General features: G+C 55.0%; 1 protein-coding gene across 1 annotated transcript; it reads left to right on the top strand.

Annotated features, from left to right (window-relative positions):
* The first annotated feature begins 2244 nt into the window (after nt 1-2244).
* On the top strand, nt 2245-10381 carry DHCR7 (7-dehydrocholesterol reductase). Its single transcript, XM_049781213.1, has 8 exons — nt 2245-2354; nt 3021-3123; nt 3376-3598; nt 4195-4285; nt 5384-5597; nt 7383-7587; nt 8548-8679; nt 9892-10381. The coding sequence occupies exons 2-8, from the start codon at nt 3026-3028 to the stop codon at nt 10354-10356; spliced, it is 1428 nt and encodes a 475-aa protein (XP_049637170.1). The 5' UTR covers nt 2245-2354; nt 3021-3025; the 3' UTR covers nt 10357-10381.
* The last annotated feature ends 5139 nt before the right edge of the window (nt 10382-15520 follow it).

Below are 15520 nucleotides of genomic sequence, written 5' to 3'. Positions count from 1 at the left end.
GCTGGGTTGAATGGAAGCTGAGAAACTTGGGTGTGGGGTTCCCCAAGGGCTCCCTGGAGGCGGGTGGAGGGCAGGCTGTGGAGGACAGTCACCGATTTTGCTGTTCATAAGAGATCCTGCTGAGATAAAATGATTGGGCCGTCAGCCAGATTTTGGGGAGACAAAAGGAGGGGCCCTTCCCTGCTTGTATGTTGTAATAAACCTCATAAAACAAGCTTCCCATATCTTGGGGGGTGCGGGATGAGGCAAGGCGGGGAGATGAGGTAACCCGCACAGCCAGATTGGGGACAGTCAGCTGCAGATCGTGCCCTCGCAGGGGTCAGGGGCCGGGTGTCGAAGTTCCGGGCATGTCTCCCCTCACTCCACCCACTCACAGGGCTTGGCCTATTTCTGGCACCTCCACCACTAGCTTTTGTGCTCTCGGTGGGTGGCTGCACCTTGTCCTTTCCTGGGTCAGCCAGGCCAGAGCTGGATGCCAGGGGCCTGAGAGGGTGAAAATGGGGCAACAGAAAATGGGTAGCAGAGCCAGGATCACCCCAACAAAAGAGCAGAAACGATGGCCTGGGTCATAGGTGGCCAAGTTTACACTCTCTGAAGCCAGTATCATGGCCTGGGGCTGACCTGGCTCCTGCCACCACTGCCCCCTGCATTCTACCAAGACTCACCCAAGCATCAAGCCACTGGGAACATGCCAAGCTCTGACATCCCTTTTCCCTGCCCTCCCCCAGCAAGACCAGCAAGACCATCCCAAGGGAGAACCAAGAGACTGGATCTGGGAATCTGCCTCTAGAAGGGCCAAAGGGGAGTCACACCAATGACCAATGGCCAGGGGGTGTCCCTAGGACATGGCCTAGAATTTAGAGGGGGTGTCCCCTGGCTTTCTGTCCCCCAGGGCAGCCATTCACCATCCCCTAGGGCCAGGGCAGCTACCCCTACACATGAAACTTGACTCCCAGATATTCACAGCAGCTGCCCAGCCCTCAGGAGCACCCACAGACCTAGCAGCAACTCAAAACCCCTCTGGGCCCCCAACAGGTGCAGGAGGGTGCGGGAAGTGCTATGGAGACCCCCTCCAGGAAGCCCTCCGTCCCATGTCACTCTGTGCCTTAGAGTATTCACTACTGGCCAGCTACATGTGTTCTCCCCTCGGGGAGAACATGGGGGCTAAGCGTGTGACTCTTATTTGGTTCCCCAGATCCATGTGCCTGGAATGGTGCCACACGTGGGCAGAGATAACACAGGTGTTAAGGCCTGGACTGTGCTCAGGACTGTCCTGGTTTAGTCATAGGAACTGCATGTTCCCCTGTGCACTTCCGATACGGCTCAGGAGGCTCCTCGAGCGCTGGCAGGGTGGTTCCCCCCAGCGCTGTATTTTGGGGCTCCTCACCACTGGCCCATTTGTCACTTGGGGGAAGGGGTCCCAAGTCCCCCGGGCATCGCTTGGAGGCCCCCAAAATAGGATATGTATTGATACAATAGAACATCATAGAATAGGACATAAGTAGGATAAAATATGACCGAGTAGGATAGAAAAGAGTCAAATAGGACATAATAGAATAGATTAAAACTTGATCTAGTAGAATAGAAAAGAACATGATATAGGAGAATGGAACAGAATAGAATAGCACAGACTGTATTTCTCACTCTAGAAGATGCACCCGACCATAAGACGCACATAAGTTTTTAGATGGGGAAAACAAGAAAATAAAACATTCTAAAGCAAATGGCATACTAAAATATTTAATAAACTATAACAGAATCATAGTTCAACCAGATGAAGTGAATAGCCATCAACATGACATGAAGGATCATTAGGATTCAGGCTTCAGCTCCAGACGGCATTTACTCCATAACGCATCTTTGAGGGCTAGGGAGTACGCCTTATGTATGAAAAATACGGTCATACAGAGGGATACAACATAGTAGAATCAATTAGAACCTGGGGGCCAGATAGCTAGCACAGTGGTAGGGCGTTTGCCTTGCATGCAGAAGGATGGTGGTTCAAATTCCGACATCCCATATGGTCCCTGAGCCTGTCAGGGGTGATTTGTGAGCATAGAGCCAGGAGTAACCCCTGAGCGCTGCCAGGAGTGACCCAAAAAACAAAAACAAACAAAAAAGAATCAATTAGAACTTGATCTGCTAGACTAGAACCTGGCCTAGTGGACTAGAACATCACAGAACCCATGCTGCCCCCTGCTGGCCCTCCCGTCCCCTTGGCCTGAATCTGTCACTTCCGCCCCTGCAGGACCTTGTTGATTTGGGGCGGAGTCCCTGAGACAGCAGCACCTACAATAGCAGGCGCCTTGGGAGCAGCATCACTCACTGCCAGGAGCATCCCGGGGAGCACCCAGGTAAGCACCGTGACTGCCGTGGCCAAGCCCAGAAGCCGGAAGTGAGTGAGACAACCGTGGGTTCCTGGGGGCAGGGGTCCTGGTGGACATTATTTTTCAGGGCCTTGAGCACTGATGGTTGGGGGGGGGGGGGTAACTGAGGGATCCAGGGACAATGCTCAGGCCCGGCTCAAGGCTGTGTGTCCCTCCCGGCACCAAGTGGAGGGTCAGGAACAGAGTCCAGACACACCGGGGTGAGTAAAAGCTTCTATGGTGTTTTTCTGCCTGGAATCTGTTGTCAGATAAGATAAAGTTCCAACAGGAACTAAGAGAAGGTTCTAGAAGGACGTAGTAGGGAACGGATTCCCAGGACAGGAAAAACAAGTCCAGGTAAGAGAAGGAGAAGGTTGCAGATTGCAGGAGGAAGGAGAGAGAAGATTCAAGAAGGAGGGAGATAGTTCTAGGGGGGAGGTAAGAGAAGGTTCTAGAAGGAGAGAGAAATTCTAGGAGGACGAATAGATCTAGGACAAGGAAGAAAAAGTTCTGAATGGATAGAAATTTCCAGAAAGCGGTTAAGGGATGGTGCTTCCCAGAAGAATCCCAAGAAGAGATGGTCTGGGCAGGGGTGGGGTGTTCAGGGCTAGGGAGGGGTGACCTGAACCATTTCTCCATCCCTTCCTCCCTCAGCCCCTATGGCTGCCAAGTCTCAGCCCAGCGGCCCTCGCGTCAAGAGCCCACCCAGCTCTGCCAATGGGCACGTCTCCCAGAAGGGCCAATGGGGCCGTGCCTGGTAAGAACATGGAGTCTGGTGGGGGGCAACCCATGGACCAATTGCACCCCAGCCTTTCCCTGCTCCCTTGCAAATGGGCCTTTTACACCCAGGCCAGACCCCCGATGGCCACTGACATGCGAGGCTTGTGCCCAGAGTGCAATAGGGCAGAGCCAGCCGGTCTGGACGGTGGCTGGGTCCCTGTTGGGTGGGTGGGCAGATTGCAGGCATCTCCAGCCTAAGGGACCCCTCCGTGACACCCCATGTCCGCAGGGAGGTGGACTGGTTCTCGCTGGCCGGCGTGGTCTTCCTGCTGCTCTGTGCTCCTTTCATCGTGTACTACTTCATCATGGCCTGTGACCAGTTCCAGTGCTCCCTCACCGCCCCCATCTTGGACCTGGCCCTGGGCCGTGTGCACCTGACCGACATCTGGGCCCGTACGCCGGGCCTGACCCGCGTGGCTGCCCAGCTCTACGCCGCATGGGTCTCCTTCCAGGTCAGCCCCAACAGCAGAGTATGAGGGTGTGGTATGGGGTCCCTCACCAGGGTAACGGGGATCAGGGTTGGAGGGACCAGTCTTATTCCCAGGGCTCCCACTGGATCTGGCCTAGAGTCAAGATTGGGCATCTTGGGACAGTCCCGGGTTCAATCCCCTGCATCTCATATAGTAACCCAAGCCTGCCAGGAGGGATTTCTGAGCTCTGAGCCATGAATGACTCCTGGGCTCAGCCACCAGGTATGGGCCAAAAAACAAGCAAAAACAAAAAGCAAAGGAGGCCATTCCTGCCCACAATCAAGAACAGTTGCCTCTGGGCCTGAGTGACAGCGCTGCAGGGAGGATGTTTGCCTTGCTTGGGGCTGACCCAGGGTCATCCCGGCATTGCATGTGGTCCCCTGAGCCTTCCTGGAGCAATTTCTAAACACAGAGCCAGGAGTAACCATTGAGAACCTGGGTGTGGCCCAACCTCCAAAAGAAAAATCCCCGAAACAGCAGAAGCAAGTGTGGGTTCCCCCCATCCTACAAGACCCCCTCAGCCTTCACCAGGCATGGGGCGGGGACCACGGGGTTCAGCTGCCCCTCTCTCTGCACAGGTGCTGCTGTACATGGGGCTACCCGATTTCTGCCACAAGATCCTTCCAGGCTACAAGGGCGGTGTCCAGGAGGGGGCTATCACCCCTGCAGGTAAGCTACACCCCCACTTTCTTCTCAGTTAGGGACCCTTCCCAGTGCTCTCAGCCGGTGTTAACTCAGCTCATTGACCCATACACAGAACACGGGCTTGCCACAGTCCAGCCAGCTGTGTACCCTGAGTCTCTTGGACAATGCAAGAGACCCTGTCCAATAAAGGGGAGCCAGGAGCCCCTGATACACCCTGTTTGGACATGGGGAGGGCTTTGGGTTTTGGGACTTGGGGCACCATCTCTCACAGTTACCCAGACTCTCCTGCAACTCGGCTGCAAATGCTGAGAACAGGCCGGTCGCTGGGTCTGGGGGTCAGTGAAGAAGAAGCAAAGCTAAAGAATTGGTTGGGAGCCCCCAGATACCCCTATGGTTCAAGATTTAAGGGGGACCCTAATTCTACAGTGGTGACACCTCAGGGGCTATAACCAGCCTCCAGACTGGAGGAATCAGAGGACAAATCCCAGTTCTTTTTTTTTTTTTTTTTTTTGGTTTTTGGATCACACCCAGCAGTGCTCAGGGGTTAGACCTGGCTCCGTGCTCAGAAGTTGCTCCTGGGGCCAGAGAGATAGCATGGAGGTAAGGCATTTGCCTCGCATGCAGAAGGTCAGTGATTCGAATCCCAGCATCCCATATGGTCCCCCGAGCCTGGAAGGAGCAATTTCTGAGCAGAGAGAGCCAGGAGTGACCCCTGAGCACTGCTGGGTGTGACCCAAAAACAACAACAACAACAACAACAACAACAACAAAGAGAAGTTGCTCCTGGCAGGCTCAAGGGGCCATATGGTTCTGAGCTCAGAAATCACTCCTGGCTGGGTCAGAGTGATAGCACAGTGGTAGGGCATCTGCCTTGCATGTGGCCGACCCAGGACTGACCGAGGTTCTATATCCGCGGGCATTCCATAGGGTCCCCGGACCCTGCCAGGAGTGATTTTTTTAGTACAGAGCCAGGAGTAACCCCTGAGCATCACAGGGTGTGACTCAAACAAATCACTCCTGGCAGGTTTAGGAGACCCTATGGGATGCCGGGGATCAAACCCAGATCAGCTATGTGCCCACTGTCGTCCGGGCCCCGTTTCTGAATGTGTCACCTGCCTGCAGGAGTCATCAACAAGTACCAGATCAACGGGTTGCAGGCCTGGCTGATCACTCACCTGCTGTGGTTTGCCAACGAGTACTTCCTGGGCTGGTTCTCGCCCACCATCATCTTCGACCACTGGATCCCGCTGCTCTGGTGTGCCAACATCCTGGGCTACGCCGTGTCCACCTTCGCCATGATCAAGGGCTACTGCTTCCCCACCAATGCCAAAGACTGGTACGTGCCCGGCTGGGCGAGCCCCAGGTCTCTCGGTTCAGCAGAGGTTGAGGGGAGCAGAGGGGGACTGTTCCCCTCTGCATGAGGGACAGCTTTGGGCGGTGGCCAGGCAGGTTTCCAAGGAGTGACTGACACAGCCATGACTGACCTCCCTGGAGGTCCTGACTGGTTGGAGATGGTTAACGGGGACCCTGTGGGTTGGACAATGCCAGCATTCACTCAGCCCTCAGGCTGTCTGTCCGCCCCCCTGTCCACTGACCCAGAAACCTGGCTCTTCATCCACGACCCATTGCTCCACCCAGTCAGCTACACAACCTCTTGCCCACTTAGCCACCACCCGTCCATCCAGACACCCACTTACTCTCCCACCACCCACCCATCCACATGCCCAGTAACTCCCGTCCTTCAGCCAACCCACCTTCCATCACTCCATTGGCCCACCTGTCACCCATTTATCCATCTCTTCTTCCATACATCTAGACATGTCCAGTTGTGCATTCGTCAACCCACCCATCTGCTACCTGATCGGCCCCTCAGTTGGGCATCTTTTACTCCCTTCAGCCATTCACCTACTCGCCCATTTGTCTATTCATCCACCCACCCATCTGACCATCCATCATCCATCCTGTCCATCCAACCATGTATTCATCCAATCTTCCATACATTCATCCTTTCATCCATCATTCCTTCCTTTCGTCCATTCATTCATCCATCCATCCATCCATCCTTCCATTTATTCTTCCATCCATCATCCCTCCTTTTGTCCTTCCATCCATCTGTACCCATATGACCATCCATCATCCATCTATTTGTCCTTCCATCCACTCATCCTTTCATCCATCATCCATTCTTTCTTCCTTCCTTCTGTTCATCCACCCATCTGACTACATTCATTCTTCTGTCCATTTCATTCACCCACTCATCCATGACTATCCATCCCTTCTTCCATTCATTCATCCATCTGTCCTCCCCTCCTTTCATCCATCCATCATCCAGTTTCCAATCCACTCAATTACTCAGCTATTATTTCTATCCCCCTACACCCATCTGTGTCCTTCCATCCGTTCGTCCCTTCCAGCTTCCAGTCCACTCAACTACCCAGTCACCATAATAGTCATTATCCACTCACCCATGTATCTCTCAATCTGCCCGTCCTTTTTCATCCGTTCATCCTTCCATCCTTCTGTCCATCCGTTCTTCTGTCCATTCCAACCACCCACTCACCCATGACTGTCCATTCTCCTTGCATCCACCATCCCTTCATTCATTCTTCAGTCCATCTTTCCATCCATTTACTCATTCATCTGTCCATCATCCCTCCTTCCATTTATCCATTCAGTCAGATTCAGTCTACTCAAGGACTCAGCTATGATTTCCATCCCCCTGCACCCATCTGTCTGTCTATCCATCCATCCATCCCTTCCAGCTTCCAGTCCACTCAACTATCCAGTTACCATAATATCCATCCATCCACTCACCCATCTGTTGATCCACTTGTCCGCCCATTCACCCATCCTTGTTCATCCATTCCGCCATTAACTCATCAGCAAGTGCACTCTGAGCTTCTGTAGACGGAACTGAGCAGTAAAATGTTGGCCTCACCCCACAGTGCTCAGGGCTGGCTCCCGGCTCTGCTCAAGGCTCACTTCTGGTGGTGCCAAGGCTCAGACCCATTTGGCTGTGTGCAAGGGGACGCGTCCTCCCTCCTGTCCCCACTCTCTTTCTTTCACTCTCTCTACCCCCCCACCTTCCTCACCAAGATGCCCCTTTCCTTGTCTCCTTAAGCAAGTTCACAGGTAATTTCTTCTACAACTACATGATGGGCGTCGAGTTCAACCCCCGCATCGGGAAGTGGTTCGACTTCAAGCTCTTCTTCAACGGCCGCCCAGGCATCGTGGCCTGGACCCTCATCAACCTGTCCTTCGCCGCCAAGCAGCGCGAGCTCTACGGCCACATCACCAACTCCATGGTCCTGGTCAACGTCCTGCAGGTGGGCGGCCGGGCCACGGGCAGGGGCGGGGACTGGGGGTGTCTCTGTTGCTCCCTAGCTTGGGGAGCCTAGGAGCCCCTGGGACCTCCAAGATACCCTGAGATAACCTGGGACCCTGAGAACCTGCTGAGATCCCCCAAGACCTCCTGAGTCTCCCAAGATACCCTGGGATCCCCAAGAACCCCTGAGTTCCTCTCCAAAATCCTCTGAGACCCCCCAAATCCTCCTGAGTTCCCCAAGACCTATGAGACTCCCAAGATACTCTGGGGACCCCCAAAAACTCACTTAAGTCTCCCAGGATCCTCTGAGACCCCCCCAAAAGCCCTCTGAGATCCCTGAAGAGCACCCTGCAATTCCCCAAGAGCCTCTGAGACTTCCAAGATTCCAAGAACCTGCTGAGATCCCCCAAGATCCTTTGGGACTCCCAAGATCACCCTGAGATCCCCAATATTTCCTGAAACTCCCAAGATGCCCTGGGATTCCCAAGAACCCCTGAGATCCTCTCCAAGATGCCCTGAGACTCCCAAGATCCCCCCTGAGATCCCCCAAAATATTCTGGGATCCCCAAGATTCCCCCTGAGACCCTACCTAGGAGCTCCCAGACTTCCCTAGAACCACAGCTCCCCGTCCGTTTCATCTCACACCTCCACGGCCCTGTCTGTTGCTTATTAACATCTGCACTTGGATGGTCCAGTGGGGGGAACGGTTCTATAACACTCGGATACTTGAGCACCCCCTCCCCCACCCACCCCCATTCTTCCTTTAATGGTTCCCAAGGGTCTCCGTGGCCACTGGGGTGGTGGGAGTGTCTCTGCGCTCTGCTCATGCTGTCCTTGTCCTGGGACACGGGGGTGAAAGGGTGTCCTGCCTTCCCGCTGCGCCAGGCACAGAGAGGGGCACGTCCCGCATTCTGGGGTGCAGCTGGTGCTGGACTGACTGGAGTGTGTGTCCCCCTCGCAGGGCATCTACGTGGTGGATTTCTTCTGGAACGAGGCCTGGTACCTGAAGACCATGGACATCTGCCACGACCACTTTGGCTGGTACCTGGGCTGGGGCGACTGCGTGTGGCTACCGTACCTGTACACTCTGCAGGTGAGGTGCCTGCAGGGGACCCCATTGTCCCGGCCAGTGCCCCGCTCAAATGTCAGTTCCCGGGGCCAGAACTGGGCACCCAACCCCCAGCTTCCCCACCAAAGGGAGGCCTAGGTGGTCAGTCTGAGCAGCTGAGATCACCACGGAGACTGCGGTCAGAAGCACCCCCTGAGCCTCAGCCCTGGGCCCCCACTTATTCCCTCTCTGTGCATCTCTGTCCTTCTCAGTGGGGACCCAGGCACAATAGATTGACTTCATGTTTGTAATCACACAAAAGCAAATGATAAAACCTTACATGGGGCCAAAGTGAGAGTACAGTGGAAAGGGAGTTTGCCTTGCATGCAGCTGACCCAGGAGAGATTCCTGGCATCCCATATGGGCCCCAGCCTGCCAGGAGTGACTTCTGAGCGCAGAGGCAGGGGGAACCCTTGAGTGCCGCCGGGTGTGACCGAAAAAACTAACTTAGATCAACCATGGTCAGTTTTTGTTTTTGTTTTTTTTTGGTTTTTGGGCCACACCCGGTAACGCTCAGGGGTTACTCCTGGCTATGTGCTCAGAAGTTGCTCCTGGCTTGGGGGACCATATGGGACACCGGGGGATTGAACCGTGGTCCGTCCAAGGCTAGCGCAGGCCAGGCAGGCACCTTACCTTTAGCGCCACTGCCCGGTCCCCCCATGGTCAGTTTTTAATAATTGTTCTGTCTTGGGGCTGTAGAAATAGCACAGCAGTAGGGCGTTTGCCTTGCACATGGCTGACCCAGGACAGACCTGGATTCGATTCCTGCATCCTATATAGTCCCCCAAGCCTGCCAGAAGCGATTTCTGAGTGCAGAGCCAGAAGTAGCCCCTGAGAACTGCCGGGTGTGGCCCAAAAACCAAAAAAAAAAAATTGTTCTGTCTCTCTGCCCGACATCACTCAAGTCAGTGTCCAAGGATTCCCTGGGCTATAGTCAGTGCTAGTCAAACCCTCTGCGTCCCTGTCCGTGCTCCCCGAACTTGGAGAGACCCCAATGGGACTTTCCCACCAAATTCCCTGGAACCCTCCCGGGTTGACACTAGCAAGGAATGTGGAGATGTCAGGGCTGGAAGGGAGCGGAGGGAGTGGACGGTTGGGAAGCCTGCAGCTGGGGGTTGATCCCAGACTGTCATCCCAGAAAGAACAGCGAGCGACTAAACCTCACTGCGACCCCCTTTTCCCTCTCCCCACCCACAGGGCTTCTACCTGGTGCATCAGCCCGTGCAGCTGTCCACCCCGCACGCCCTGGCCGTGCTGGCCCTGGGCCTGGTGGGCTACTACGTCTTCCGCATGTCCAACCACCAGAAGGACCTTTTCCGCCGCACCGACGGCCGCTGCCTCATCTGGGGGCGTCCCCCGAAGATCATCGAGTGCTTGTACACGTCGGCCGACGGGCAGACGCACCGCAGCAAGCTGCTGGCGTCGGGCTTCTGGGGTCTGGCGCGCCACTTCAACTACACGGGCGACCTGATGGGCAGCCTGGCCTACTGCCTGGCCTGCGGGGGCGCCCACCTGCTGCCCTACTTTTACATCACCCACATGACCATCCTGCTCACCCACCGCTGCCTGCGCGACGAGCACCGCTGCGCCAGCAAGTATGGCCGCGACTGGGCCCGCTACACGGCGGCCGTGCCCGCCCGCCTGCTGCCCGGGATCTTCTAGAGGCCACAGTGGTGATTCTGGCCCCAGTGCTTCCAGTACTCCGGGCTAACTCCAGCTCCAGTGCTCTGGGCTGATTCCAGCTCCCAATGCTCCAGGCTGCCTCTGGCTTCAGTGCTCAGGGCCGACTCCACCTCTCGGCTGCCTCCGGCTTCTGTGCTCAGAGCTAACTCTCTTTGGCTCGGGGCTGACTCCTAGTCCTATGCTCAGAACTAACTCCTCTGGCTCCTAGGCTCAAGGTTGACTCCAGTTTCTGTGTTCGGTGCTGACTCCCAACTACTATGCTCCTCCGGGCTCACTCCGGCTCCAGTGCTCAGAACTAACTCCTGTTTCTGCCCTTGGAACTGATTCTGGCTTCTGTGCATCCTTAGGGATGACTTCAGTTTCCATGCTCGGGACAGACTCTAGCTCCAGTGCTCGAGGCTGATTCTAGCTAGCTCCAGTGCTCGGCGGCCACCCGCAGCCTCTGAATGTGCCTTCCTCCCTGGGGGGCTGGCCCTGAGGGCTCGAACCACTGCCTTTCCTCGGCTCTGGCTCCCCTCACATGATCCCGGGACAGGAGTCATCCCTCCTTCAATCCTGCCACTTCCGTCCAGCCCAATGGCCAAGCTGGACCTGCTGAGCCCGGAACCCTGAACTGTGCAGCTCCCCTGTGAACCACCCCCAAGGTGCTGAGGGCCCCCACTGCCCGGGGCTTCGACAGGCCTGTGAGGCCTCTGGACCCCACCGCACACACAGCCCAGCCCTGCCCTGGGTCCCCGCAGCCGGGCTGTGCTGGGACTTTCTTTGGTGTCACTGCCGTAGCCAGTGCTCATTACTAGTAAACTAGTGTTTGACACTCGGTCTGATCCTCTGTCTGAACTGGGGGTTCCACCAAGCAGGAGTGGTAGGGAAGCCCAGAAACTTCTAGTAGGGGCCTGGGGACTGCCTCGGAGCCTGGGCTTGGCTTTTAGCCTCACCCACCAGTGCTTGGGGCTCAGCTCACTCCAGACTGCGCTCAGGGATTACTCCTGGCTCTGCTCGGAGCTCACTCCTGGGGAGTATTGGGGGACCACATGGGGTGCCGGGGATCAAACTCAGGCCAGTATGAGTTCCTTCCTGCTGTTGTCTCTGACTCCCACCTACAGAGATACTGGGGTAACAGTGACACTTCCCTTGGGCCCCCAGCGGGTGCTGTGTCACTTGCCCCATTGTCAGGGAGGGGGGTGAGTCCGGCCACTGAGTGGCCATATGTGGCTTTGTGGATTGCATGATCCAGGGGCCATGCCACTCAGGGGCCGCAGGAGCAGCTCCTGAGTGACAGGACAGCCCTCCCACCCCCGGGCACTGGGCAGAGTGTGCAGCCCACCTCAGCCAGCAGGGCTCCCACTTTCCAGCACACACTGGAGCTGTCCTCTTGGGGAGATTCTTGGTGAGGTTTTCCCAAGGGTCATTGGTCAGTCCTGATCACTTATACCAGTTGTGTGACTTTGCACTGGTAAATCAGCTGCTCTGTACAAATACGTCCACGAAGACAAGGCCGTGGGTTTCTCGGGTTCCCCTGCCCACCGTGGGGTGCTGAGGCTCCTGTGGGAGTTGCTTAGGGTGCCCAACAACTCTGCGAAATGGCCAAGATCAGAAGATGGGCCAGGATTGCCACCTGAGACCGAGTCTAGACCCTTCAGGGACTCACACCGAGTAAAGAGGTTTTGGGACAGCTGCTGCCTGGACTCAGGGCTCTGGTAGTCCACGTGGGAAGGGGCGCCGGGCACTTTAGCCCCCAAAGTCTGCCCAGCACTGGGGCTCTGTGCCCAAGGCCCGCAGATGCGGACAGTCCAGGGCACACAGTAGCAGGTGTTTGTCCTGGTGCTTCCCCCTGTGGCCTTGAGCAGTGGCCTTGGCTCCCGGAACCCTGAAAGGTCAAGGTTACCTCCACGCTCCTTCTGGGCCGGTCAGTGACACCCCGGGGCCTCGGCCACCCTCACCTGGTTCTGCAGAGCTGCCCGCTGTGACCCTGGGCACAGGCCAGCCCTGGCAGAGGCAGCTTCAGGCATGAGGCAACTTGCGCGTCCACAGAGGCCAGGTTTGAGGGTCTGGGTGGTTGTTTTTGCTTTTGTTTTTGCTTCTTGGTATTTGGGCTACACTGGCGGTGCTCAGGAGTTCCTCTTGGCTCTGTGCTCAGGAATCACTCAGGGATGCCGGAGATCAAACCTGGGTCAGCCACAAATGCTCTCCCCACTCTGCTATGGCTCTGGCCCCTCCGTGATTTTGTTTTCTTTTGTTCTGTTTTGTTTTGTTTTGGGGGCCACACCGAGCAGTGCTCAGGGCTTCCTCCTGGCTCTGCACTCAGAAATCACTCCTGACAGGCGCGGCATATGAGAATGTTCAGGATTGATCCCAGGTTGGCCGCGTGCAAGGCAAAAGCATTCCCTGCTGCACTATCACTCTGGCACCTCTGTTTCTTTACTTTTCTATTTTTTTGTTTGTTGAGTCACACCCGGCAATGCTCAGGGGTTCCTCCTGCCTCTACACTCAGAAATCACTCCTGGCAGGCTCGGGGACCCTATGGGATGCCAGGATTTGAACCACCGACCTTCTGCATGAAAGGCAAATGCCTTACCTCCTACTTCCATGCTATGTCTCTGGCCCCTGGCACCCTTGTTTCTTTCTGTCTGCTTGGACCAGCACTACAGAAACCAGGAGGACCTAAAGGAAGCGACCTCCCAGGCTTGGTCCAGGTCTGAGCATCCCCCGAACGCCCCCAGCTGCCTCCTGCCCCCACCTGTGCCTTCAGCCTCCCACACCAAATCCTGCTATCGTCATCATTGTCACCCAGTCAGCACCAGGGGTTCTTGCTGGGCCTCAGGGTCCAGAGAGTGTTAGTGCCCCTGGGCCAGGACTCTCCCCCACCAGCCCCCTTATTCAGACCAGCCATGTCCCTGCCAGAGTCCACGGGGCCTGGGGGCCTTTTCTGTTTTGTTTTGTTTTCTTCAGGGTTACTTCTGGCTCTGTGTTCAAAAATAGCTCCTGGCAGGCCCAGGGGATCATATGGAATGCCGGGATTGAACCTGGATGGGTCCTGGGTTATCTGTGTGCAAGGCAAATAAACGCCCTATTTATGTTTTGTTTTGTTTTTGTTTTTGTTGGTTTTTGGGCCACACCCAGTGACACTCAGGGATTACTTCTGGCTATGCACTCAGAAATTGCTCCTGGCTTGGGAGACCATACGGGACGCTGGGGGATTGAACCGTGGTCCGTCCTAGGCTAGCTCAGGCAAGGCAGACGCCTTACCGCTTGCTCCACTGCTCCGGCCCCCTCAAGCCTTTTTAAATAGAGAAACCAGAAGCCTTATGACAAACCCCTAGCTAGGCCGGGAAAGGGAGAGAGAAAGAAGAGAGAGCTGGGTTTGGGACCAGGCCAAGGTCAGCTTGAAGGCCAGGTACAAGGAACAGAGAGACAAGGTAAAGGCTAAGCAGTCCATAGAGATACCAGCCGAAGGTCCGTCGAAATTGGGGAGAAAAGCCAAAGCCAGGAGTAGAAACGGTGGGCCAGACTGCTGGGCCAACTGCTGCTTCTATCTGACTCCTCGCCCTAGTCTCACTAGGGGCATGTTTATAGCCCCAGCCAGCCAATGAGAGTTGATTAAGGACTTTTGTTGTTGTGTTGGGGCCACACCCAGCTGTGGCACTTGGGTTGCTCCTGGCTCTGCGCTCAGAAATTGCTCCTGGCAGGCTCAGGGATCATATGGAATACCGGGAATCGAACCTCTGTCCGTCTGTACTGGATCAGCCACGTGCAAGGCAAAGGCTCTAACACTGTGCTATCTCTTCATCCCCAGATTAAGGTCTTTCTTAAAGGGGTGGACCCCTTTTACAGCTGGGACTGGGCTGCTTCTGGGGTGATACAGTAACGTAGAACAAGAGTCCCCACTGCCTGCTGTCCTCCACTGCTTTCTGACCCTGTACCCCCTTCTCTGCTGATCCCTAGTGACGTGACCGGGACACCCCAGCAGGACGACTCCCAGCACCAGAATTGCTCATAGCTGAGAGAGGGCTCAGGGCTGGAAGAGTTTGCAGATGAAAATTGGGGTTCAAGAGCCACCCACTGAGTGGGAGAAACTATTCACCCAATACCCATCAGATAAGGGGCTAATCTCCAAAATATACAAGGCACTGACAGAACTTTACAAGAAAAAAATAAAAAAACATCTAATCCCATCAAAAAATGGGGAGAAGGCCGGGTGGTGGCGCTAGAGGTAAGATGCCTGCCTTGCCTGCGCTAGCCTTGGACAGACCGCGGTTCGATCCCCCAGCATCCCATATGGTCCCCCAAGCCAGGAGCGACTTCTGAGCGCATAGCCAGGAGTAACCCCTGAGCGTCACCGGGTGTGACCCAAAAACAAAACAAACAAACAAAAAAAATGGGGAGAAGAAATGGACAGACACTTTGACAAAGAAGAAATACAAATGGCGGGGCCGGGAAGGTGGCGCTACAGGTTAGGTGTCTGCCTTGCAAGCGGATGGACCGCGGTTCGATCCCCCGGTGTCCCATATGGTCCTCCCAAGCCAGGGGTGATTTCTGAGCACATAGCCAGGAGTAACCCCTGAGCGTCAAACGGGTGTGGCCCAAAAACCAAAAAAAAAAAAAAAAAAAAAAAAGAAATACAAATGGCTAAAAGACACATAAAAAAATGCTCCGCATCACTAATCATCAGAGAGATGCAAATCAAAACAACTATGAGGTACCACCTCACACCCCAGAGATTGGCACACATCACAAAGAATGAGAACAAGCAGTGTTGGCAGGGATGTGGAGAGAAAGGAACCCTTATCCACTGCTGGTGGGAATGCCGTCTAGTTCAACCTTTATGGAAAGCAATATGGAGATTCCTCCATAAACTAGAAATCGAGCTCCATACGATCCAGCTATACCACTCCTAGGAATATACACTAGGAACACAAAAATACAATACAAAAACCCCTTCCTTACACCTATATTCATTGCAGCACTATTTACCATAGCAAGACTCTGGAAACAACCAAGATGCCCTTCAACAGATGAATGGCTAAAGAAACTGTGGTACATATACACAATGGAATATTATGCAGCTGTCAGGAGAGATGAAGTCATGAAATTTTCCTATACATGGATGTACATGGAATCTATTATGCTGAGTGAAACAAGTCAG

Source organism: Suncus etruscus, chromosome 9 (assembly GCF_024139225.1).
Source record: "Suncus etruscus isolate mSunEtr1 chromosome 9, mSunEtr1.pri.cur, whole genome shotgun sequence".
Classification (NCBI taxonomy): domain Eukaryota; kingdom Metazoa; phylum Chordata; class Mammalia; order Eulipotyphla; family Soricidae; genus Suncus; species Suncus etruscus.
Note: the sequence above shows the minus strand (reverse complement) of the source record. Positions and strands in the feature narration are given on the sequence as shown.

Excerpts from the sequence above, each read along its gene's own strand:
- DHCR7 (XM_049781213.1), top strand. The coding sequence starts at position 3,026 with ATGGCTGCCAAGTCTCAGCCCAGCGGCCCTCGCGTCAAGAGCCCACCC. Across the intron at positions 3,599-4,194 it reads CCGCATGGGTCTCCTTCCAG|GTGCTGCTGTACATGGGGCT; the intron begins GTCAGCCCCAAC and ends CTCTCTGCACAG. Across the intron at positions 5,598-7,382 it reads CCCACCAATGCCAAAGACTG|CAAGTTCACAGGTAATTTCT; the intron begins GTACGTGCCCGG and ends TGTCTCCTTAAG.